Raw genomic sequence first — 26,049 nt, 5'->3', positions numbered from 1 at the left:
TGCAGGGGTCCAAGGACTTGGGCCGTCTTCCACTGCTTTCCCAGGCCATAGCAGAGAGCTGGATCATAAATGGAGTAGCTGGGGCTCAAACCAGCGCCCATGCCAGCACTGCAGGTGGTGACCCTACCCACTACACCATAGCACTGGCCCCTAGATTACCTTTTAAGTACTCTATTAGTTACCATAGCTCAGAGAGACCATATAGTATTTGTCTTTTTGTGACTGGCGTGTTTCAATAAGTATAATTGTTTCCAGTTGCATCCATTTTGTTGCAAATGACAGGATTTCATTTTTTTTACTGTTGTGTAGTATTCCATAGTTTATGTATAACATAATTTCTTTATCCAGTTTCAGTTGATAGACATTTGACTTGATTCTATATCTTAGCTATTGTAAATTGAGCTGAAATGAACATGGGGTTATAGATCACCTTTTCATATGCTGATTTCATTTCCTTTGGATAGATTCCCAGGAGTGGAATGGCTGGGTCATATGTCTATATTTAGCTTTCTGAGATATCTGTGGAGGGTTTTTAATCATGATTGAATGTTGAAAATCTTAGCAAATGCTTTTTCTGCATCTATTGAGATGATCATATGATTTTTGTTCTTCATTCTCTTGATGTGACCTATAACATTTAATGATTTGCAAATATTGAATCACCCTTGCAACTCTGGGGTAAATCCCACTTCATTGTGATGTATGATCTTTTTGATGTAGTGTTGGATTTGATTTGCCGCTATTTTATTGAGATTTTTTCATCTGTATTCATCAAGGTTATTGTCTATAGTTTTTTTGTTTTTGTGTTGTAACTTTGCTTGGTTTTGATAACAGAGTAATCTGGCCAAGAAAACAGTTTGACAGAGTTCTATCTTGTTCATTATTTTTGAGTAGCTTGAAAAGTATTGGAGAGGCTGGCATTGTGGTGTAGCAAATAAGAAAAGTATTGGAGTTTGTTCAAAAATCTTTTAAGTGTTTTGTAGAATAGTAGTTGTGCTGTTGTGGTACAGCTAGTTAATCTGCTGCCTGTTATGCCAGCATCCCATATGAGTGCTGGTTCAAGTCCTGGCTGCTCTATTTCCTATCTGACTTTCAGCTAATGTATTGGGGGAAAGTAGCAGAAGATAACCCAAGTATTTGGGCCCTTGCCACCCACATACGAGACTCAAGTGGTGTTCCTGGCTCTTGGATTTGGCCTGGCCAAACCTGATCATAGTGGTCTTTTGAGGAGCAAAGCAACAGATGGAATATCTCTGTCTCCCTCTCTCACTCTGTAAGTCTGCCTTCAAATAAATAAATAAGTAAATAAATCTTTTTAAAAAGGTTTTATAAAATTCAGTAGTAAAGCCAACAGGTCCTGTGCTTTTTTTTGGATGGAAGACTTAATTATTGCTTCAATCACATTACTTGTTATTAGTCTATTTAGATTTTCTATATCTTCTTGATTTAATCTTAGTAGTTAAGATATATATAGGAATTTATCCATTTCTTTGAGGTTTTTCTGTTTGCTGTCACATAGTTGTTCATAGTTTCTTATGATCTTAAAATATATCAATGCAATATTTCTTATTTCATCTCTAATATTTGAGTTTTTCTCTTGTTTCTTTGGTTAAAATTTTGTCTATTTTATCTTTTCAAAAAACCACATTTTTGTTTTATTGATTATAATTTTTTGTTTCAATTTCATTTATTTCTACTTTGTTCTTCAATATTTTCCTGCTAACTTCAGATTGGTTTATTCTTAAGTCCTTGAGATGCATCATTAGATCACTTATGTGAGTTCTGTCTTTTTAATGTAAACACTTAATGCCATAAACTTCCCTCCTATAACTGCTTTTGCTATGTCTCACAGGTTTTTAATGTTTTTTTTTTTCATTTTCATTTGTTTCAAATAGTTTTTTTCATTTCCTCTTTTAGTTTCTTCAGTGGCATATTGGTCATTCCATAGAATGTTGTTTCATTTCTATGTATTGGCAAATGTTCTATTTTTCTTCTTGTTATTGATTTCTAGTTTTATTCCTTTGTGGTCTGATAAGATACAAGATATAATTTCAATCATTTTAAATTTATTGAGACTTCATTTGTGGCTTACTGTATGGTCTATCCTAGAAAATGTTCCATGTGCTGATGAGAAGAATGGGTATTCTGTAGCCGTTGAGTAAAATGTTCATAAATGTTAGGTCTGTTTGCTTGATAAAGTGTTTCAACTCCAGTGTATCTTTATTGGTTTTCTGTCTGGATGATCTGTCCATTGATAATTTTTTTAAAGATTTTATTTATTTATTTGACATGTAGAGTTACAGACAGTGAGAGAGACGGAGAGAAAGGTCCTCCCTCAGCTGGTTCACTCCCCAAATGGCTGCCACGGCTGAAACTATGCGGATCCGAAGCCAGGAGCCAGGTGTCTCCTCCCGGTCTCTCATGCGGGGGCAAGCACTTGGGCCATCCTCCCTTGCCCTCCCGGGCCACAGCAGAGAGCTGGACTGGAAGAGGAGCAGCTGGGACTAGAACCCGGTGCCCATATGGGATGCTGGTGCCACAGTCAGAGGACTAACCAAGTGAGCCATGGAGCCAGCCCCACCCATTGACAATTATGGGATTTTGAAGTCCCCCACTATTACAGTATTAGAATCTACCTCTTTTATTTATTTATTTAAGATTTATTTATTTTAAAGGCAGAAAGAGAGATAGACAAACACAGAGAGATATCAGGATCTTCCATCTGCTGATTCACTCCCAAAATGGCTGCAGTGGCCAGGGCTAGGCCAGACTGAAGCCAGTAACCAGGGACTCCATCTGGGTCTCCCATGTGGGTGGCAAGGGCCCAAGTACTTGAGCCATATTCTGCTGCTTTCCCATGTAGATTAGCAAAGAATTGGATTAGAAGTGGAACAGCTGTGACTTGTACCTGTGCCCATGTGGAATGCCAGCATCACAGACGTAGCTTAGCCTGCTGTGCCACAATGCTGACCCCCTATTTCTCCCTTTAGGTCTAATAGTACGTGCTATATATAGCTGGGTGGCCTTTGTTGGGTGAATATATGTTAATGACTGATATATCTTCTTGCTGAATTAACCATTATATCGATATAAAATGTCCTTTGTCTCTTTACACAGTTTTTGATTTAAAGTCTGTTTTATCTGATACACATGTACTACTCTTGCTTGTTTTTGGTTTCATTTTACCTGTTAATCTTTCTTCAGCCTTGACTTTCAGTCTATGTGAGTCTTGTGAAGTGAACTTCTTATAGGCAGCATATAGTTGGGTCTTGTGTTTTTATCCATTCTGCCAACCTATATCTTTTGGCTGGGGAATTTAATCCATTTACATTCAAGGTTAGTATTGATAGATAAGATCTAATGCATGTTATTTTGTTGGTTGGTTACTGATTGTATTTGTTAGTGAATTTGGTAGTGTCATGTGTTTTCATGATATTTACTTTTATTTTTTTAAAGATTTTATTTATTTATTTGACAGGTAGAGAGTTACAGACAGTGAGAGAGAGAGACAGAGACAGAGAGAAAGGTCTTCCTTCCGTTGGGTCACTCACCAGTTGGCCACAATGGCCGGAGTTGCAGTGATCCGAAGCCAGGAGCCAGGTGCTTCTTCCTGGTCTCCCATGCGGGTGCAGGGACCCGAGCACTTAGGCCATCCTTTACTGCTATCTCAGACCACAGCAGAGAGCTGGACCGGAAGAGGAGCAGCTGGGACTAGAACTGGCACCCATAAGGAATGCCGGCGCTACAGGCGGAGGACCAACCTAGTGCACCAATGGCACCAGCCCCCATGATGTTTACTTTTAATGCAGGACTCCCTCCAGAATTCCTATAAGGGTGATCTGATGGTAATGAATTCTCTGTTTTTATTTATTGAGAATACTTTATTTCTCATTCACATCTAAAAGATAGCTCCACTGGATATAACATTCTTGACTGACATTTTTTTCTTTTATACATTAAATATATCATCCTACTCTCTTAGGCTCTGTAGGATTTCTGTGGAGAAGTTTACTGTTAGTCTAAATTGGGTTTCTTTACAGGTAATGACATTTTTATCTTACCATCTTTAGGATTCTCTCTTTGCCCTTAACTTTTTCTCAAAAGATTTATTTATTTGAAAAGCAGGTTACAGATAGGCAGAGAGAGAGAGGAAAGGAGGGATGGAGGGATGGAGGGATCTCCCACCCGCTGGTTCACTCCCCTAATGGCCACAACAACCAGAGCTGGGTTGATCTGAAGCCAGGAGCTTCCTCCATGTCTCCCACACAGGTGCAGGGGCCCAAGTGCTTGGGCCATCTTCCACTGATTTACCAGGCCATAGCTGAGAGCTGGATTGGAAGTGGAACAGCCAGGACTCGAACTGGTGTCCATATGGATGCCAGCACTGCAAATGACAGCTTTACCTGCTATGCCACAGTGCTGGTGCATGCTGTTAACTTTTGACAACTGGATTGCAGTATACATTGGAGAAGGTCTTTCTTGGTTGATCTGCTTTAGGTCCTTTGAGCTTCCTGTTTCTGCATGTCCATTTCTCTTTCAAGACTTAAGAAATTTTCAACTATTATTTTATTTAAGTTCTCAGTGCCTTTTTCTTCTATTTTCCCTCTATCTGTATGTTATGATTATTGGGTTGCTTAATGGTATCTCTTATATGTAGAGTTTCTTCCTTCTTTTTAATTTATTTTTCTTTATTTTCATCTTACTGGGTTATTTCAAAAGTCTTATCCTCCAGATCAGAACTTTTCTCTATTTGGTCTGTTCTGCTGCTTATGCTCTCAACTGTATTTTTTTTTTTTTGACAGGCAGAGTGGACAGTGAGAGAGAGAGAGAAAGGTCTTCCTTTTTGCCGTTGGTTCACTCTCCAATGGCCGCCGCGGTTGGCGCGCTGCGGCCGGCGCACCGCGCTGATCCGATGGCAGGAGCCAGGTGCTTCTCCTGGTCTCCCATGGGGTGCAGGGCCCAAGGACTTGGGCCATCCTCCACTGCACTCCCTGGCCACAGCAGAGAGCTGGCCTGGAAGAGGGGCAACCGGGACAGGATTGGTGCCCCGACCGGGACTAGAACCTGGTGTGCCGGCGCCGCAAGGCGGAGGATTAGCCTATTGAGCCGCGGCACTGGCCAACTGTATTTTTTATTTTATAGATTGTTGCTTTCAGCTCCAAGTTTGTGTTTAGTTCTTGTTAATGATGTCTGTCTCCTTAGTGAATTTCTTAGTCATGTCATCTGTTGTTTTCCTCAAACTATCTGTATTTTCCATTGCATTGAGCTTCCTTAAGACCATTATTTTGAGACTTTTTCAGACATTTCATATATTTCCTTCGGTTCAGGAACTGTTTCTAGAGAACAGTTGATTTTTGGAGTTATCATGCTTTTTCCTATAGCCCTACATTAACTTCTGTGCATTTGATATAATGGTCCTTTCTTTATGAATTAGGTTTTATTGGAAAACTTAGATGAGTGCATGGTATCACATGGCTTTTTGCTTTGGCTTAGGTTCTAGATAGGCTCAGGAGCATGACTTCTTAGTGATTTTTCTTTTTTTTAATCAGTGCTGGAAGTGAATGAGTGTCACAGTTGTCTAGTCTGCAGCAGGTTTTGGATGTGGAAATACAAACTTTGAGGTGGATGTGGCCTTCTAGGTGTGTATCTGCAGTCCCCAGAGTGTTGAGTGTCAGTCAGCCTAGGATTTATGATAGTCAGAGGTTGTCCTTGGTGTTGAGAGACACCAGGAGGGCTGTCTGCTTATCTCAGTGGACAATCCTGAGCAGTACTAGGGCTTGTGGAACCAATAGCTGTGGTTCTATGATTATATTATATGTGTGGGAACTTCCCAGGTCTTTCTGGGAAAGTATGACTGGCAGTGGGGATTGTAGCACCGAAAGCCCTAGTCTCAGAACTGGGGATGTGAGGAGAACCCTGCCCTGCTCTAATTCTACAGGGTGACTACAAGATACACTTGAGATTTTTTACTGGTTGGTATGGGTCCAGAGAGGTGGCACACAGGCTAGTTCTTTCCTAGATCTCAGCAGGTATGTTCAGTGAGTTGTCACAGTCCTAGTGCTGCAGGCTGCAGTGGGATCATTACCTAGGTCTCACAGAATTAGACCCAGTTGTGTTGTTGGGGATGGTCATAGTCACCTGCTTGGAGCAGAGCAATGCAGATGGAGCTCTCATGTACTGCAAGTGAGTACAAATTATAATACCAACATCAGTAGTCCCAGCAGTGCAAAGCACAGATTGGATGGCCCTAATTCCTGTGCAGCATGTAAAGGTGTTCCTGGGACTTGTGCCCTTGGCTCTCAGTACCATGAGCTAAGAGATGCACTGGTTCACTCCCCAAATGGCCACAGTGGTTATGGCTGGATCAGACTGAAGCCTGGAGCTTCATCCAGTCTACCATGTAGTTGCAGGGCCAAGTACTTGGAGCCATCATCTGCTGCTTTCCCAGGAACTGAATCAGAAGTGGAACATCTGGGACACAAATCAACACCTATATTGAATACTATTATCGCAGGTAGCAGCTTAACACTGTCAACACTGGCCCCGTACTTGGTACTTTTTAAAACTGGATAGTAGGCATCATGAGGTTTACTTTGTAGGCTGCTTCTTGTATTTGAAAGTGTATTCCTTTTTAAAATTTTGTTTGAGTTATACATGTTTCATATTTCATATATACAGATTTAGGAACATAGTGATACTTCCCACCCTGCCCACACTCCAACCCTTCTTCCTCCCCTCTCTCCTATTCCAACTCTTAATTTTCTTGAGCTTTGTTCCAGAACAGAGTTAAGATACTTAGAAACGGTTGATTCTTTTGGAGCTCACCAGTAAGTTTCTCTGGACTATACCATTAATGTGGGCCTAATTATGCTACATAATATCCCATGCTTTAGAAGATATTTTCCTCTGGTTTGTGAAAACACCAACTATTCTTAGCCTTATCTGACCCTTGGATATTGTTTCATCTCCTTTGGTGTGTTTCTGTAGCTTGGGATAATTTCACAGGCATGTACTTAGCATGATTCAACTAGAGACCCAGGGAGATACAAGGGAAACCATTGCTTCCCCCAAATCTCAATTCTGTCTACTCAGTTCATGAAGATTGCCATGCTCCACTTGTGTTCTCCCTCATGGTACTTTATTCTAAATATTCTGTCTACATTGCCAGTGGGTTATTAATTATACCAACTATTTTTCCCTCTTAAGTACTGTTAACCTGCGCTGCTGTTGTCAGATACTTGAAAATTTTAATTTTTTATTTCCCCAGTGTTTTATTCACTTAAGGTGAGAGGGTAACTATAATTTTTGTTTCTTTCATTTAGTTTTTTTTTTTTCCAGAGTGTCTTGGCTTTCCATGCCTAAAATACTCTCATGGGTTCTTCAGCCAGATCTGAATGCCTTAAGGGCTGATTCTGAGACCAGAGTGCTGTTTAGAAAATCTGCCATTCTATGAGTCTGCTGTGTATCCCGCTTCCCATGTTGGATCCTTCTCTCCCTTTTTGATTCTATCAGTTAGAATTAGCAGACACTAGTCTTGTATGTGTGATCCCTTTGACTCTTAGACCTATCAGTATGATCAATTGTGAACTGAAATTGATCACTTGGACTAGTGAGATGGCATTGGTACATGCTACCTTGATGGGATTGAATTGGAATCCCCTGGCACATTTCTAACTCTACCATTTGGGGCAAGTCAGCTTGAGCATGTCCCAAACTGTACATCTTCTCCCTCTCTTATTCCCACTCTATATATTTAACAGGGATCACTTTTCAGTTAAATTTAAACACCTAGGAATAATTGTTAATTACAGAGTTCAACCAATAGTATTAAGTAGAACAAAAAAATACTAAAAGGGATAAAGTATTAAGTTGTACATAAACAGTCAGGACAAGGGCTGATCAAGTCGTTGTTTCTCATAGTGTCCCTTTCACTTCAACAGGTTTCCTTTTTGGTGCTCAGTTAGTTGTCACCGATCAGGGAGAACATATGATATTTGTCCCTCTGGGACTGGCTTATTTCACTCAGCATGATGTGTTCCAGATTCCTCCATCTTGTTGCAAATGACCGGATTTCATTGTTTTTGGCTGCTGTATAGTATTCTATAGAGTACATGTCCCATAATTTCTTTATCTAGTCTACTGTTGATGGGCATTTGGGTTGGTTCCAGGTCTTAGCTATTGTGAATTGAGCTGCAATAAACATTAAGGTGCAGAGGCTTTTAATTTCCTTTGGGTAAATTCCAAGGAGTGGGTAGATGGGTTGTATGGTAGGGTTATATTCAGGTTTCTGAGGAATATCCAGACTGACTTCTATACTGGCTTTACCAGTTTGCAGTCCACAAACAGTAGGTTAGTGTCCCTTTTTCCCCACATCCTCTCCAGCATCTGTTGTTGGTAGATTTCTGAATGTGAGCCATTCTCACAGGGGTAAGGTGAAAATCATTGTGGTTTTGATTTGCATTTCTCTGATGGCTAGTGATCTTGAACATGTTTTCATGTGTCTGTTGGCCATTTGGATTTCCTCTTTTGAAAGATGTCTATTGAGGTCTTTGACCCATCTCTTAAGTGGGTTGTTTGTTCTGTTGTTGTGGATTTTCTTGATTTCTTTGTAGATTCTGGTTATCAACCCTTTATCTGTAGTATAGTTTGCAAATATTTTTTCCCATTCTGTGGGTTTCCTATTCACTTTCCTGACTGTTTCTTTTGAAGTACAGAAACTTCTCAATTTGATGCAATCCCAGTAGTTATTTTTGGCTTTGACTGCCTGTGCCTCTGGGGTCTTTTCCAAGAAGTCTTTGCCAGTACCTATATCTTGCAGGGTTTCTCCAATGCTCTCTAATAATTTGATGGTGTTGGGTCGTAGATTTAGGTCTTTAATCCATGTTGAGTGGATTTTTGTGTAAGGTGAAAGGTAGGGATCTTGCTTCATGATTCTGCATGTGGAAATCCAGTTTTCCCAGCACCATTTATTGAATAGACTGTCCTTACTCCAGGGATTGGTTTTGGATCTTTGATCAAATAAAAGTTGGCTGTAGATGTTTGGATTGATTTCTGGTGTTTCTATTCTGTTCCATTGGTCTATCCATCTCTTTCTATACCAGTACCATGCTGTTTTGATTACAACTGCCCTGTAGTATGCCCTGAAATCTGGTATTGTGATGCCTCTGGCTTTGTTTTTGTTGTACAAGATTGCTTTAGCTATTCGAGGTCTCCTGTGTCTCCATATGAATTTCAGCATCATTTTTTCCAGATCTGAGAAGAATGCCTTTGGTATTTTGATTGGTATCACATTGAATGTATAAATTGCTTTTGGGAGAATGGACATTTTGATGATGTTGATTCTTCCAATCCATGAGCATGGAAGACTTCTCCATTTTTTGGTATCCTCTTCTATTTCTTTCTTTAAGGTTTTGTAATTTTCATCATAGAGATCTTTAATGTCCTTGGTTAAGTTTATTCCAAGGTATTTGATTGTTTTTGTAGCTATTGTGAATGGGATTGATCTTAGAAGTTCTTTCTCAGCTGTGGCATTGCCTGTGTATACAAAAAAAAGTATATATATACTTTTAAATATATATATTTAAATATACAAATTAAATATAGGAATATATTTAAATATATTAAATCAAATTTGATGCTTTCAGCATCCATTAGTTGGCTGGAATAGGGAATATGGTCCCATTTTAAAGGTGAGAAAAGCCAACCTCGAATGGTGTAACGGCTGCAGCAAATAGTCCACAAGTTCATAGGAAGGTAGGATGAAGGTCTTCTTGTGTCTCAAATCTCAATCAAATCTTAATCGTAAATATTTTTAAAATCCATATAACTTTGATAGAATTTTCTGTAGAGCGGTCAGTGTTGTGACGCAGTGGGTTGGGGCACCACTTGTCATACTGGCATCCCATATCAGAGGGCCAGATCTAGTCCTGGCTGTTCTGCTTCCAATGCATCTTCCTGCTAATGCACCTGAAAAGGCAGTGGAAAATGGCTCAAGTGCTTGGACTCCTGCCACCACTGTGGGAGACTTAGATGGAGTTTCTAGCTCCTGGCTTCAGCCTGGCCCAGCTCTGGCAATTGAAGGAATTTGTGGGGTGAAGCAGTGGATGGAAGATCTCTCTCTCTGTCACTCTGCCTTTCAATAAAATTAAAAACAATACTTACATAATTTTCTATAGAATGGTGGAGTACATTAACAGGAGCTATAGTGGATCCTGATTATTTCATTTGTCCTTTCAGCAAAAGGGTGAATCATGTCTACGAAGGCCAACAGGACTGAGTCCAGAAAAAGAAGAGAATCGGAAAAGGATAGTTCATGGACTGAAAAAATCTTCAACCACAAATCCTATGTCACCTTCCTTACTGGCTGCTACAGTTGCCACTGGAAATTCAGACAGTGGGAAAAAACCAAACTTGGATCGTGTTGCTGTTCTTGGGTACAGAGATGGGGAGGATCTGTGCCATACATTCTCCAATATGGGGAGCAGAGACGGGTCCTTGGCTCTATGAAGGTTCCTTAGAGTCTCCAGCACTGTAGGTTCTGGGGCTCCAGTTCTTCCATAAAAATACTGCATCAATTCTAGAGCCAAAGTTAAACTTCCTGACATGTAATTGATGTATTCATTTTCTTTCACTTTTATTTATTTATTTTTTTACTGTTACATATATGCATTCAGTGAACCTTGAAAGAGTGAGGTTTGGGTACAATTAGATGTTTCTCTCTAGGGATTACAGGAATACCTGAATATTTAATCTTTTTTAAAAAATTTATTTATTTGAAAGACAGAGTTACAGAGAGAGGTAGAGACAGAGAAGGGTCTTCCATCAGCTGGTTCACTCCCCAGATGACCACAATGGCTGGAATGGCACCGATCCGGAACCAGGGGCCAGGAGCTTCCTCTGGGTGTCCCACATAGGTGCAGGGGCCCAAGGACTTGGGCCATCTTCCCCTGCTTTCCCAGGCCATAGCAGAGAGCTGGATTGGAAGAGGATCAGCCGGACTAGAACCGGCGCCCATATGGGATGCCAGCAATCCAGGCCAGGGATTTAACCCGCTGCACCACAGCACCAGCCCCTGAATCTTTAATCTTTAATTCACTCTCCTCTGTGATTTCCCAACAGTTATATTTGTGAGAAACAAACAGCCAGCCAGCCACCAAATAGGAAACAAGATGCCTTTGTTATTGGTCAAGCTAGTACCTGATTTTTCCTGATAAACTCTCTAATAAGGCTGGAGATGGCATATGGCCCAGCCCTACTGAGAGCCTTTATCTTTCTCTAAGCCTTATGTTGGGACCCTCTAGTGGGCTGTATGGTGTAAGAGGTCAAATGATGAGCACACTGAAGTGAGATGAGGACGGCCAAGTCATGTACATCCATTAGTTATAAACAAGATTCAACTAGGGTCCAAGAATCTGACCAATTGGAACTCTAATTGCTTATGTCTATGTTTGGAAGCACAAGGAAAAGGATAAGAAACAGAAGACTGCCCTAGATAGGCACAAATGTTAGTCTGTCCTCATATTTTTCTTGTCCAGATGCTTCTATCCTATTTACTGTGCCATTTCTGTGTTGTTTTTTTTTTAATTCTCACAATAACCTTAGCACTTATACAGGCATGTTATATTCCTTGTTTTTAACAGAGTAAAAACAACATCCCAAAGAGTTAGAATTTCTCATTCATGTGATATGGAGGCTTTTAAGATTACAACTCAGATGACAGTTCAAATCTAATCTCCCCAGAAAGAGTTTGGCAACCTGTGGTGTGACTGTTTTGTGATTTTCAGTGATGAGGATTACTGTGAAGACTCAGTGTAATACCTCCTTCATGGGACTGATGCTGTAGCGTAGTAGGTTAACCTTCCGCCCCCAGCACTGTCATCCCACATGGGCACAGGTTGAGTCCCGCTGCTCTGCTTCCCTTTCAACAATCTGCTAGGGAGCGCAGTGGAGAATGGCCCAAGTGCTTGGACCCCTGCACACATGAGGGAGACCCAGAAGAAGCTTCTGGTTCCTGGCTTCAAATTGGCCCAGCTCCAGCTATTACAGCCGTTTGGAGTGAACCAGTGGGTCAGGACCTCTCTCTTTGTTTCTCTCTCTTATCTTTAACTCTGCCTCTCAAATAAATAAATCTTGATTTAAAAAAAAAAAACAACCTCTTCCTTAAAGATACCCTGCATCCTTGCTTTGACCCCATATGGATCTGGGTTCCACTCCTGCCCCTGCCGCTTCTTGGCTGGCTGATCTTGGACTCAATTACTTTACCTCTCTGCAAAATGAGGTTAATGATACCTAACTCCTACAGCTCTTATGAGAAGCAAATCAAATGAAAATGTCTTGTGAGAAGTATCATTATGCTCCTAAAACTATATATGAAATTTTTCTCTTTATATAACTAAAAGTAGATAGAGAAAATAAAGAAGCTGGCTTGTGAAGTCCCTAGCATTGTTCTGGAACAAAATAGCTACTAAAAATGTTCCATTACTCTGGTTCTTCTTTCTACTACTAAGTGGATAGATAACTGACTAAGTGACCTGACGAATGATGAGTGAATGAATTCATAAATGGACCACCAAACATTTGGTAGATGGAAAATTGGATGGATTCAACTGATGGTTGTTGAGAGCAAACTACATTTGAAACACCCTGCTAGGTATTTTAAGTATAGAGATACTTCAAGGTAAAAACAGTGTGGCATCAGACACAAACATATAAATGCATAATTATAGTTCAGTGTAGTTTAATAAATGGGCATATACAGATTTATTTGAGGTAAAGAGAAAAGAGTGGTCACTCGACCCTGTGGAGGGTAAAGCATGGCAGTGTATCTATCCTAAACTTTGACAGGGTATACAGACACTGCTGAGGTAACCTGGATAAATAGAGCTAACATAGAGTTCTTTCTCTTCCCAGACAGAGCAAGTCTGTTGTGTAGTCCTGGTCATTTCATTTGTCTTATCTGTGATTTTGCTGTTTGTGTGGATAGAAATCTCAAATGAATATTTCGGCTTTGATTGGTAAGCTGCATCTTTTCTATTTTCATTTATGTAAGAGCTCTTTGGTCTGATAGCTACATGAATTTTACCTCAGTTTGGAAACTGGTGGCAAGTAGGGAAGGTGGACAACATTGGGGTTTTCTACAACTTGTGGGGGAGATGCCTGACTCAGGCAGAAGCAGAATGCCTAGCACCTTAGCCTGTTTAAACTTTCTCTCTACCTGTGCTTCATCCCATTCTTGGTCTGTATCTCAGATAATGACCATTCCTTCTCAGAAAATGATTCCCTGACATCTGTTTCCCATTCTGTTTTCTCTAATACCTACACCAGTTGGACTTCATGATCTCTGTCCTCAAGCTCTGACCTTTCTGCTTCTCCAACAGCCTCTACTGCTGCCTCCTGTTCTTAGGTCACTTACTGGCACTCTGAACACAAGGACAGATGTTATGTTTCAGTATCTTCACATAGCCAAATTCCTGCTCCTGGACTGCCCCTAGACCTTACTGTTTTTCTGGCCTTATGCTTCTAACCTTGCTGCAAATTTTATCCATTAAGTGGGATTTGGGGGGAGAAGGTTTAATTTAAGTATGAGATTTATTTTTGTAATTATACTTACTTATTTATTTGTTTGAAAGGCAGAGTGACAGAGAAAGGAGAGACAAAGTTTGATCATTCTTCCATCAACTTGTTCATTGGCCAGATGACCGCAGCAGCTAGTTTGGGCCTGGCTAAACCCTGGGAGCAAGAACTTTCAAATGGGTCTCTCACATATGTGGCAGGAGCCCAAGTATCTGGGTCATCCTTTGATTCCTTCCCAGGCATATTAGCAGAAAGCAGGATTGGAAACAGAAAAGCCAGGACTGGAATCTTTTTTTTATTGAAATAGTGTATTTTATGCAATGGAGATGTAAAATATGTCTTCTTATTATACATGTTTAAAAAGTAGAAAAAATGAAAATACCTGCTTAGCCACATTTTCAAATAACAATCTGGTAAAAAAGGCTGTTGCCCAGCCTTTTTGCTATTCTTATTTTTAAAATACTATGCTCATACTATGTATATATGTATATAATTTTGCATAAAGTTTTGTATAAAACTCCTAAATAATATAACTTAAAATAGTTTCAGAATATCTCATGGCATGAAAAATCTTCATATTTAGACTAATGTTCTTAGATTCCCATAAGTGGCATTATTGAGTCAACAACAGTAAACACCATAAAAAATCATTATGCATATTCCCAAAGTATTTTCTCAGAAGGTTATAACAGTTTCCAGTTGACAAAAGGGATATTCAGTAGTTTCTATTTTAATTCACCATTGACAAGCATTAAATGTTCTGATTTTAAACACTTTTACAATTTCTTCATGAGATTATTTTCTTGATTTTTTCAACTTAAGTTATAAACTTTCAAAACTGTTTTATTTAACATAATCTTCATTTCTGCTTGTTTTTCTTCCTTTGCCCACTTTTATCCCTTGGGGGTCTTCAGTAAGTTTTCTCATCAGTTTATATCCAATCTTTATAGACCAGTCCTCGATTATTATAGCACTTGTATTTCAATCCATTTCCCTTGTACTTCAAATTGAAATACAATTTATTTCTTTATAATTTAAAAATATCTGACTCTCTGATCCAAACTTGACAGAATTTGTGCAAAATCTAATATCCATATTTTTCTGACTCTTTCTTCATTCATAAGTCCTAGTGTGGTTGGTGGTGAGGAAAACCTTTAGGAATCATTCTACATTGGTCACTTTGTTTATTCCTACTTCTGTTATGGGATGCCCACATTAAGCACTGGCCCTGAATCACTTTTTTTATTCCTCACAATTTTGCACTGAATATAAGCATGTCTCAGGGAACCCTCACCATTACTTCTAAGAACCCAGATGCTTACTGGCCCTTCTATAGTTTTCCCTGCAGAACCCATTTGTAATACTCTACTGCTAGGCATTGTAGAAGTTGAGCACCATTATGATTTCCAATGATGTCTTCAATCCTAATGCAGAGTTACTCTGTTTTTTTGAGTAGGCATACTCTTTTTTTTGTTCATATACTTTTACCTTTAAAATAATAGTTTTATATGCTATTAATATTTCTTTTTATGTCTTCCCTAAAATGATTCTAGGAGATTTTTAATCATCAAAAATGAATTAGATAACCAAAGTTTTAATCTTTCATCAGTCATATAAAGCATTGTGACTCAACATCACAATATAATGCTTGTTTGTACTTATACGGTACCAGAACTTTTAACATAAATAAAAAACATGAAATTTTGTCCTTGGCAGAAAAATGGGTGGAACTGGAGGGTATCCTGCTAAGTGAAAGCAAGCTGGACATAAAAAGAAAAACTCTACATGTTCTCTGTCATATGCAGGAGCTGATAAAGCTTAATATGAACACAGAATAGTAATTGCTAGAGGGTGGGAGGGGTAGGAAGTTAATAGGGAGTTTTATAAGGGGAAACATGTGATAATACTTCCATACTAGCTTTGTGTGATTTTTTTTCTTTTTTCTTTTTTTTTTTTTGACAGGCAGAGTGGACAGTAGAGGGAGACAGAGAGAAAGGTCTTCCTTTTTGCCGTTGGTTCACCCTCCAATGGCCGCCGCAGTAGGCGCGTTGTGGCCGGCGCACCGCGCTGATCCGATGGCAGGAGCCACGTGCTTATCCTGGTCTCCCATGGGGTGCAGGGCCCAAGGACTTGGGCCATCCTCCACTGCACTCCCTGGCCACAGCAGAGGGCTGGCCTGGAAGAGAGGCAACCGGGACAGGATCGGTGCCCCAACCGGGACTAGAACCTGGTGTGCCGGCGCCGCAAGGCGGAGGATTAGCCTACTGAGCCGCGGCGCCGGCTCACTTTTTTTTTTTTTTCATATTTTGCCTTTTTTAAAAAAACATTTCAGTATGTTTTGGAAATTTTTCTTCTAAATAGCCTGTGGTTTGTTTTCTTTTTTTTTTAATCTTTTATTTAATGAATATAAATTTCCAAAGTACAGCTTATGGATTACAATGGCTCCCCCCACCCCATAACTTCCCTCCCACACGCAACCCTCCCCTTTCCCACTCGCTCTCCCCTTCCATTCACATCAAGATTCATTTTCAATTATCTTTATATACAGAAAATCAGTTTAGTATATATAAAGATTTCAACAGTTTGCCCCCATATAGCAACAAAAAAGTGAAAAATACTGTTGGATTACTAGTTATAGCATTAAATCACAATGTACAGCACATTAAGGACAGAGATCCTGCATGATATTTTTTTAAAAAATTGATTAATTTTCTATGTAATTTCCAAATTAACACCAAGGTTTTTTTTTTTTTTCAATTATATTTATATACAGGAGATCGATTCAGTATATACTAAGTAAAGATTTCATCAGTTTGCACCCACACAGAAACACAAAGTGTAAAAATACTGTTTCAGTACTAGCTATGTCATTACTTCATTTTGGACAACACATTAAGGACAGATCCCACCTGAGAAGAAAGTACACAGTGACTCCTGTTGTTGACTTAACAATTTAACAAATTGTTTATGGTGTCAGTAATCTCCCTAGGCTCTAGTCATGAGTTGCCAAGGCAATGGAAGCGTTTAGGGTTCGCCGACTGCGATCTTATTCCATCAGGGTCATAGTCAAAGTGGAAGTTCTCTCCTCCCTTCAGAGAAAGGTACCTCCTACCTTGATGGCCCCGTTCTTTCCACTGGGATCACACTCGCTGAGATCCTTCATTTAGATCTTCTTCTTCTTTTTTTTTTTTTTTTTGCCAGAGTGTCTTGGCTTTCCATGCCTACAATACTCTCATAGGCTCTTCAGCCAGATCCGAATGCCTTAAGGGCTGATTCTGAGGCCAGAGTGCTATTTAGGACATCTACCATTCTGTGAGTCTGCTGTGTCTCCCCCTTCCCATGTTGGACCCTTATCTCCCTTTTTGATTCTATCAGTTAGTATTAGCAGACATTAGTCTTGTTTGTGTGATCCCTTTGACTCTTAGATCTATCAGAGCCATCGAATGTGAACTGAAATTGATCACTAGGACTAGTGAGATAGCATTGGTACATGCTACCTTGATGGGATTGTATTGGAATCCCCTGGCATGTTTCTAACTCCAGCATTTGGGGCAAGTCCAATTGAGCATGTCTCCAATTATACATATCCTCCCTCTCTTTTTCCTACTCTTATATTTAACCAGGATCACTTTTCAGTTAAGCTTTAAACACCTAAAATAATTGTGTGTTAATTACAGAGTTCAACCACTAGTACTAGAATAAAAAAAAAGTACTAAAATGGATAAAGTATTACATTGTACATCAACAGTCAGCCCAAGATCTGATCAAGTCACTGTTTCTGATAGTGTCCATTTCACTTCCACAGGTTTCCCCTTTGGTGCTCGGTTAGTTGTCGCCGATCAGGGAAAACAAATGATATTTGTCTCCTTGGGACTGGCTTAATTCACTCAGCATGATGTTTTCCAGATTCCTCCATCTTGTTGCAAATGACTGGGTTTCATTGTTTCTTACTGCTGTATAGTATTCTATGGAGTACATGTCCCATAATTTCTTTATCCAGTCTACTGTTGATGAGCATTTGGGTTGGTTCCAGGTCTTAGCTATTGTGAATTGAGCTGCAATAAACATTAAGGTGCAGATGGCTTTTATTAGCCAAATTAATTTCCTTTGGGTAAATTCCAAGGAGTGGGTAGATGGGTTGTATGGTAGGGTTATATTCAGGTTTCTGAGGAATCTCCAGACTGACTTCCATAGTGGCTTAACCAGTTTGCATTCCCACCAACAGTGGGTTAGTGTCCCTTTTTCCTCACATCCTCTCCAGCATCTATTGTTGGTAGATTTCTGGATGTGAGCCATTCTCACAGGGGTGAGGTGAAACCTCATTGTGGTTTTGATTTGCATTTCCCTGATTGCTAGTGATCTTGAACATTTTTTCATGTGTCTGTTGGCCATTTGGATTTCCTCTTTTGAAAGATGTCTATTGAGGTCTTTGACCCATCTCTTCAGTGGGTTGTTTGTTCTGTTGTTGTGGATTTTCTTGATTTCTTTGTAGATTCTGGTTATCAACCCTTTATCTGTAGTATAGTTTGCAAATATTTTTTCCCATTCTGTGGGTTTCCTATTCACTTTCCTGACTGTTTCTTTTGAAACTTCTCAATTTGATGCAATCCCAGTAGTTATTTTTGGCTTTGACTGCCTGTGCCTCTGGGGTCTTTTCCAAGAAGTCTTTGCCAGTACCTATATCTTGCAGGGTTTCTCCAATGCTCTCTAATAATTTGATGGTGTTGGGTCGTAGATTTAGGTCTTTAATCCATGTTGAGTGGATTTTTGTGTAAGGTGAAAGGTAGGGATCTTGCTTCATGATTCTGCATGTGGAAATCCAGTTTTCCCAGCACCATTTATTGAATAGACTGTCCTTACTCCAGGGATTGGTTTTGGATCCTTGATCAAATATGAGTTGGCTGTAGATGTTTGGATTGATTTCTGGTGATTCTATTTTGTTCCATTGGTCTTTCCATCTGTTTCTGTACCAGTACCATGCTGTTTTGATTACAACTGCCCTGTAGTATGCCCTGAAATCTGGTATTGTGATGCCTCTGGCTTTGTTTTTGTTGTACAAGATTGCTTTAGCTATTCGAGGTCTCCTGTGTCTCCATATGAATTTCAGCATCATTTTTTCCAGATCTGAGAAGAATGCCTTTGGTATTTTGATTGGTATCACATTGAATGTATAAATTGCTTTTGGGAGAATGGACATTTTGATTATATTGATTCTTCCAATTCATGAGCATGGAAGATTTCTCCATTTTTTGGTATCCTCTTCTATTTCTTTCTGTAAGGTTTTGTAGTTTTCATCGTAGAGATCTTTAATGTCCTTGGTTAAGTTTATTCCAAGGTATTTGATTGTTTTTGTAGCTATTGTGAATGGGATTGATCTTAGAAGTTCTTCCTCTGCCGTGGCGTTGCCTGTGTATACAAATGCTGTTGATTTTTGTGCATTGATTTTATATCCTGCTGCTTTGCCAAACTCTTCTATGGTTCCAATAGTCTCTTAGTAGAGTTCTTTGGTTCCCCTAAATAAAGAATCATATCATCTGCAAAGAGGGATAGTTTGAGTTCTTCCTTCCCAATTTGTATCCCTTTAATTTATTTTTCTTGCCTAATAGCTCTGGCTAAAACTTCCAGTACTATATTGAATAGCAGTGGTGAGAGTGGGCATCCTTACCTGGTACCAGATCTCATTGGATATGCTTCTAACTTTTCCCCCTTCAATAGGATGTTGGCCGTGGGTTTTTCATAAATTGCTTTGATTGTATTGAGGAATGTTCCTTCTATACCCAGTTTGCTTAGGGTTTTCATCATGAAAGGGTGTTGTATTTTATCAAATGCTTTCTCTGCATCTATTGAGAGAATCATATAGTTTTTCTTCTGCAATCTGTTAATGTGGTGTATTACGTTGATTGTTTTGCGAACACTGAACCATCCCTGCATACCAGGGATAAATCCCACTTGGTCTGGGTGGATGATCTTTCTGATGTGTTGTTGCATTCTATTGGCCATAATTTTATTGAGGATTTTTGCATCTATGTTCATCAGGGATATTGGTCTGTAATTCTCTTTCAATGCTGCATCTTTCTCTGGCTTAGGAATTAAGGTGATGCTGGCTTCATAAAAAGAGTTTGGGAGGATTCCCTCTTTTTCGATTGCCCTGAATAGTTTGAGGAGAATTGGGGTTAGTTCTTCTTTAAATGTCTGGTAGAATTCAGCAGTGAATCCATCTGGTCCTGGGCTTTTCTTTTTTGGGAGGGCCTTTATTACTGTTTCAATTTCTGTCTCAGTTATGGGTCTGTTTAGGTTTTCAATTTAGGTAGGTTGTAAGTGTCCAGGAATCTATTCATTTCTGATAGATTTCCCTGTTTGCTGGCATACAGGCCCTTGTAGTAATTTCTGATGATTCTTTTTATTTCTGTGGTGTCTGTTTTTACGTTTCCTTTTTCATCTCTGATTATATTGATTTGGGTCTCTTCTTTTTTTAGTTAGTTGGGCCGATGGGGTGTCAATTTTGTTTATTTTTTCAAAAAACCAGCTCCTCATTTGGCTGATTTTTTGTAATGTTTTTTTGGATTCAATCCTATTGATTTCTTGTTTGATTTTAATTATTTCTCTTCTCCTACTGGGTTTGGGTTTGGTTTGCTGCAGATTTTCTAGATCCTTGAGATGGTCTGAAAGCTCATCTATTTGGTGCCTTTCCAATTTCTTGATGTAGGCACCTATTGATATAAACTTTCCTCTTAACACTGCTTTTGCTGTATCCCATAGGTTTTAGTATGATGTGCTGTTATCCTCATTTACTTCCAGAAAATTTTTGATTTCTCTTTTAATTTCTTCTATGACCCATTGTTCATTCAGGAGCATGTTGTTCAGTCTCCATGTGTTTGCACGTGCTCTAGGGATTCCCGAGTTGCTAATTTCCAATTTCTTTCCTTTGTGGTCTGAGAAGCTGCATGGTATGATTCTAATTCTTTTGAATTTGCTGAGACTTGCTTTATGGCCTAGTATGTGGTCAATCCTAGAGAAGGTTCCATGTACTGCTGAGAAGAATGTAAAGTCCTTAGATGTAGGATGAAAAGTTCTGTAGATATCTGTTAGGTCCGTTTGAGCTATAGTGTCATTTAAATCTACTGTCCCCTTGTTGATCTTCTGTCCTGTTGATCTGTCTATCTCTGAGAGTGGAGTATTGAAGTCCCTCAGAACTATTGTATTCGGGTCTAAGTCTCCTTTTAATTTCCTAACAAGTCTTTTAAATAAACCGGTGCCCTGTAATTAGGTGCATATACATTGATAATCATTATATCTTCCTGTTGAATGGATCCCTTAATCATTATATAGTGCCCCTCTTTGTCTCTCCTAATAGTTTTATTGGTAAAATTTATGTTATCTGATATTAAGATAGCTACTCCTGCTCTTTTTTCATTTCTGTTAGCGTGGTATATCTTTTCCAGCTTTTCACTTTCAGTCTGTGTGCATCTTTGTTAGAAAGATGTGTTTCTTGTAAGCAACAAATAGATGGGTTTTGTTCCTTAACCCAATCAGCCAATTGGTGTCTTTTAACTGGATTGTTCAGGCCTTTAACGTTTAATGTGACTATCGATAAGTAGTAACTTTGCCCTACCATTTTTGGGTTTCCTGTGATCTTTTGCTGTGAGGTTTCCTTCCTTTACCTTCTTTCATATTGATGACTGTGTTTCTGTGTTTCTGTGTGTAACACATCTTTAAGCATCTTTTGCAGGGCTGGACGAGTGGCGACGAATTCTTTCAATTTCTGTTTGCTGTGCAAGGTCTTTCTTTCACCTTCATTCACAAATGAGAGCTTTGCAGGATATAATATTCTGGGCTGGCAGTTTTTCTCTCTTAGTACCTGGGCTATATCTCGCCCTTCTCTCCTAGCTTGTAGGGTTTCTGAGGAGAAGTCAGCTGTGAGTCTAATTGGGGATCCTCTGAGAGTGGTTTGACGTTTCTCTCTTGCACATTTTAGGATCTTTTCTTTGTGTTTCACTGTGGTGAGTTTGATTACGACGTGTCATGGTAAGGATCTCTTTTGGTCATGTTTATTAGGGGTTCTATGAGCTTCCTGTACTAAGATGTCTCTGTCCTTCTCCAAACCTGGGAAATTTTCTGCTAGTATCTCACTAAAAAGGCCTTCTAATCCTTTCTCCCTCTCCATGCCTTCAGGAACTCCTAGAACCCGAATGTTAGGTTTTTTAATAGTATCCTGTAGATTCCTGACAATATTTTTTAGATTTCTAATCTCCTCTTCTTTTCTTTGGTTTGCCTGTTTGCTTTCCTGTTCTCTGTCTTCTAATTCTGATATTCTCTCTTCTGCTTCACCCATTCTGTTTTTAAGGCTCTCTAATGTGTTTGTCATTTGATCTATTGAGTTCTTCATTTCATTATGGTTTCTCATCACTATCACAGTTTCTTGTTCTACTAGTTGTTTCATTTCACTTTGATTCCTCCTTAATATTTCATTTTCACGAGAGAGATTTTCTATCTTGTCCATTAAGGATTTCTGTAGTTCAAGAATTTCTTTTTGAAAGCTTCTTAATGATCTTACCAATATTTTGAGATCCGCTTCTTGCATTTCCTCTATCTCTTCATCTTCATAATCTTGAATTGGGGTGTCTTTTTCATTTGGGGGCATCATAGTGTCTTCCTTGCTCTTGTTACCTTGGTTTCTACGTTTGTTTGGCATCTTGGAGGTGTTCTTTGTTTCCTTCGCTGTGGCGTTTTATCTTATTATACTATGACTCTATAGTATGTGGACTGCCTGCTTTTGGTGGATCCTTAGAGGCTTTGCTGGGTGTAGCCAGAGAGCTCTGTTTGGTTCTTCATGGTTAAGAGTGCGCCCAACGTGACTCACCCAGATTGTTCTCTGGCTTGCTCTCTTGCTCTCTATTTTTTTTTTTTTTAGACTCAGTTGGGAAGAAATTCCACACAGCTCACCGGGTTGCCTAGGTTACGGAGTTTGTTTTACATATGCAAAATGGTGCCTGCTCTTTGTAAAGTGAGTGGCCAGAGAGGCTAGTGACCCTGCCAGTTCCCCCTATTTATTCGCTTTTTTTTTTCTCTCCTCCAGTTAGCCTGGTACACTTTCCCCCCATGTGACCTCAGACCACGCTCTAACCCTCCCGGCCAATGTCTGGGGCTACCTCTCCCTCCAGCACCGGGGCTCAAATTCTGCGGCTGGGCTTCTTTGGCTGGGCTGGCTGGGTTTCCCGCTCCTGCGGCTCCTCTCTCGCGGCTCCGGTCCCGCGGCGCTGCTCAGCGCAGTAGTGGGGCACCTTGCTCTACCTGTAGGTCTTCTGTGTCACATCCACTAGATCTGGAAGAGTTTCCTCTTCAGGTTTTTTTTTTTTCTGAGTCTCTTCCTTTCCTTCCAGCACCAGGGCTCAAATTCTGCGGCTGGGCTTCTGTGGCTGGGCTCGCTGCCTTCCCCACTCTCGCGGCTCCCGTGTCCGCGGTGCGGCTCGGTGCAGCTTGGCATGGTGCAGCGGCTAGGCGCGGCTCCGCGCAGCAGTGGGCCACCTTGCTCTCCCCGCAGGTCCTCTGTGTCACATCCACTAGATCCAGAAGAGTTTCCTCTGCAGTTTTTCTCTGAGTCTCTTCCTGAGGGTACAGTAACTCCACTTTTGTTAAACTTTCTCTTCCCGAACTGTTGGTGCGCACCCTCACTCTTCCGCCATCTTGTCTTAAACCCCCTAATATTACATATATTTTTAACCACAAATTACATTATTGGTTTTTTGAATAGTTAGTACTCATTTCAATTCATCCCCATATTTTTTCATGAAATAAACTTAACTTTTGATTGTCTTTTCCATGAGCTTGTTGAAGTACCATTGTATGGGGTTGTAAAACCAAATACTATCTCATCCAGCTTCCTGCTAATGTATGTAAGAGGCAGCAAATGATGGCACAATTAGTTGGGGTCCTGGCACTCATGGGGGCCATCTGATTGGTATTTAGGGCCCCTGTAGTCATTCTGTCCCAGCCCTACCTGTTATAGGCCTTCAGAAGTAAACTAGCAGATAGACCATCTTCTTCTCTTTCTTCCCTTCCTTCTGTCACCCTTCCTTTCAAATAAATACTTACATATATGCATGCATGCTTACATATCAAATACCACATGTTGAGACAACAACCTCTTTCGTAGATCTCTCTATAAGTTTCCAAAATTGTGTAAATCTTATTTCCTATAATCTCTTATTGTGCATCACGCATGGTGGTTCTGTTACTCTGAGCAACCCTTACAGATACAGAATTTTGTATCAGTGGCAGTTGTAGAGGGACAGACGTTTAAGAATGAGTTCTTGGGGCCGGTGCCGTGGCTCACTTGGTTAATCCTCTGCCTGTAGCACCAGCATCCTATATGGGCACCGAGTTCTAGTCCCAGTTGCTCCTCTTCCAGTCCAGCTGTCTGCTGTGGCCCGGGAAGGCTGTGGAGGATGACCCAAGTGCTTGGGCCCCTGCACCTGCACGGGAGACCAGGAGGAAGCACCTGGTTCCTGGCTTTGGATCAGTGTAGCTCTGGCCGTAGTGGCCATTTTGGGGGGTGAACCAACGAAAGGAAGACTTTTCTCTCTGTCTCTCTCATTGTCTATAACTACTTGTCAAATAAAAAAAAAAAATTTAAAAAAAGAATGAGTTCTCTAAGCTGGTTCTGGTACTCTTCTTTGATTACACTTAAAAATTTAATGTCTCTGTTTCCAGTGGTAAAGGAGATAGTGGGAGTCCATGGCATGCAGTGGTAAAATAATTAACTTATCACCTATAGAAGTCCAGCATCAAGTAGATGTTGAAGACATGGCTTTGGTTGACAAAGTAGTTGCCTACAAAGAACATTTTAGTGAAAATAAGGAATATAATGGGCTTGTGGTAGTTCTTTTCTCTCTTTTTAAAAGGCAGAGAGAAAGAAGGGGAGGGATGAAAGGAGGGAGGCAGATGCTCCTTCCGGTGGTTCATATCCCAAATGCCTACAACAGTTGGGGGTGAGCTAGGCTGAAGTTATAATCCCAGAATTCAATTTGGTTCTCCAATGTGTGTTCCAGGGACCCAACCAATTGAGCTGACTCCTACGGTGCTCATTAGCAGGAAGCTGGATCCAAGATGAAGCCAGGAAGATGGGATATGTATATCCCAAACTATCTTAACTGCTATGTTAAACACCCTTCCCCATTTCCTTTTTTTAAAGATTTATTTATTTATTTTGAAAGAGTTACAGTGAGAGAGGGAGACAGAGAGATTTTGGATCTGCTGGGTTAATACCCCACCCCCATATTGCTGCAACAGCCAGGGCTGGGCCAGGTCGAAGCCAGGAGCTTCATATGGATCTTCCATATAGGTGACGGGATCCAAACACTTGGACCATCTTCCACTGCTTTTCCAAACCATTAGCAGGGAGCTGGATCATAAGTGGTGTAGCCAGGATACAAATTGACACCTTTATGGGATGCCGGCAACACAAGTGAAGGCTTTACCTGCTATGCCACAAGCCAGCACCCCCCTTATAAATTAAAAAGTTTTAAAATTTGTTTGAGAGATTAAATGAGAAACAGAGTTCCCATCTGCTGGTTCACTCTCTGTCTGCAATTATTGGAACTGCACCAAACTGAAGCAGGAGGTGAGAACTTGATCCACATCTCCCATCTGGGTGGCAGGAACCTAGTTACTTGATCTGTCAACATTGCTTCCCAGGAACTGCACTAGCAGGAAGCTGGAGTCCAGAGCTGATGCCAAGTATTGAAAACCCAGCTATTGTGATGTAGATACAGGCATCCCAAATGGCATCTTAACCACTGTGCCAAATGCCCCCTTTCTTTTATATTTTTTATGTGGGATGTATGTTCTATAACCTGTATTTTATAGCTTTAAAATATAATCTCCCCTATTTTATATGGTGAGTAGGTAATTTCTGTTGTCTTAAAATGAAAAGTCTAAATTATTTGACAAATGATGCTAGCCCTAATATACCATTGTTTCTCTTAACAAATCATTAGCAGGTTGTGATGCTACCTGCAACACTAGCATCCCATGTCTGAGTGCCAGCTCTAGTCCTGGCTGCTCTGCTTCCAATCCAGCTTCCTGCAAATGCACTTGGGAAAGCAGTGTAGGGATGGTCCAAGCATCTGGACCCCTGCAAATCTTATGGGAGGTTTCCGGTTTGGCCTGGCCCAGTCTTGGTTTTTGTGGCCATTTGGGGAGTGAACCAGCAGGCTGAACATCTCTCTCTTCTCTTCCTCCCTCCCTTTCTGTATTTCTTTCTATCAAGCTGCCTTTCAAGTAAATTAAATAAATCTTAACATTTTTTTCCCTCATATACTACTTTAGGAATAGAACAATCTGTTCTGTTAAGACAGCAGTTTATACGGTGGCTGTGATTACATTTCTGTAATACAATATACATGTACATGGATAAGGAACCTGCCAAAATGAAAAATATTAGTTTGAATAAGGAGCTGAAATTATGGGATGACTTTT

General features: G+C 40.1%; 1 protein-coding gene across 1 annotated transcript in view; it reads left to right on the top strand.

The window, feature by feature from the left end:
• The first annotated feature begins 10,250 nt into the window (after positions 1 to 10,250).
• The window catches only part of GDPD4 (glycerophosphodiester phosphodiesterase domain containing 4), a 70,731-nt gene continuing 54,932 nt past the window's right edge, over positions 10,251 to 26,049 (top strand). The window contains exons 1-2 of the mRNA XM_062197567.1: positions 10,251 to 10,433; positions 12,910 to 13,013. Of these exons, the coding sequence (XP_062053551.1) occupies positions 10,251 to 10,433; positions 12,910 to 13,013 (287 nt within the window). The remainder of the gene's footprint in view (positions 10,434 to 12,909; positions 13,014 to 26,049) is intronic.

The sequence above is a fragment of the Lepus europaeus genome, chromosome 7 (assembly GCF_033115175.1).
Source record: "Lepus europaeus isolate LE1 chromosome 7, mLepTim1.pri, whole genome shotgun sequence".
Classification (NCBI taxonomy): Eukaryota; Metazoa; Chordata; class Mammalia; order Lagomorpha; family Leporidae; genus Lepus; species Lepus europaeus.
The sequence above is the reverse complement of the archived record's forward strand: the minus strand, read 5'-3'. Positions and strand labels throughout refer to the sequence as shown.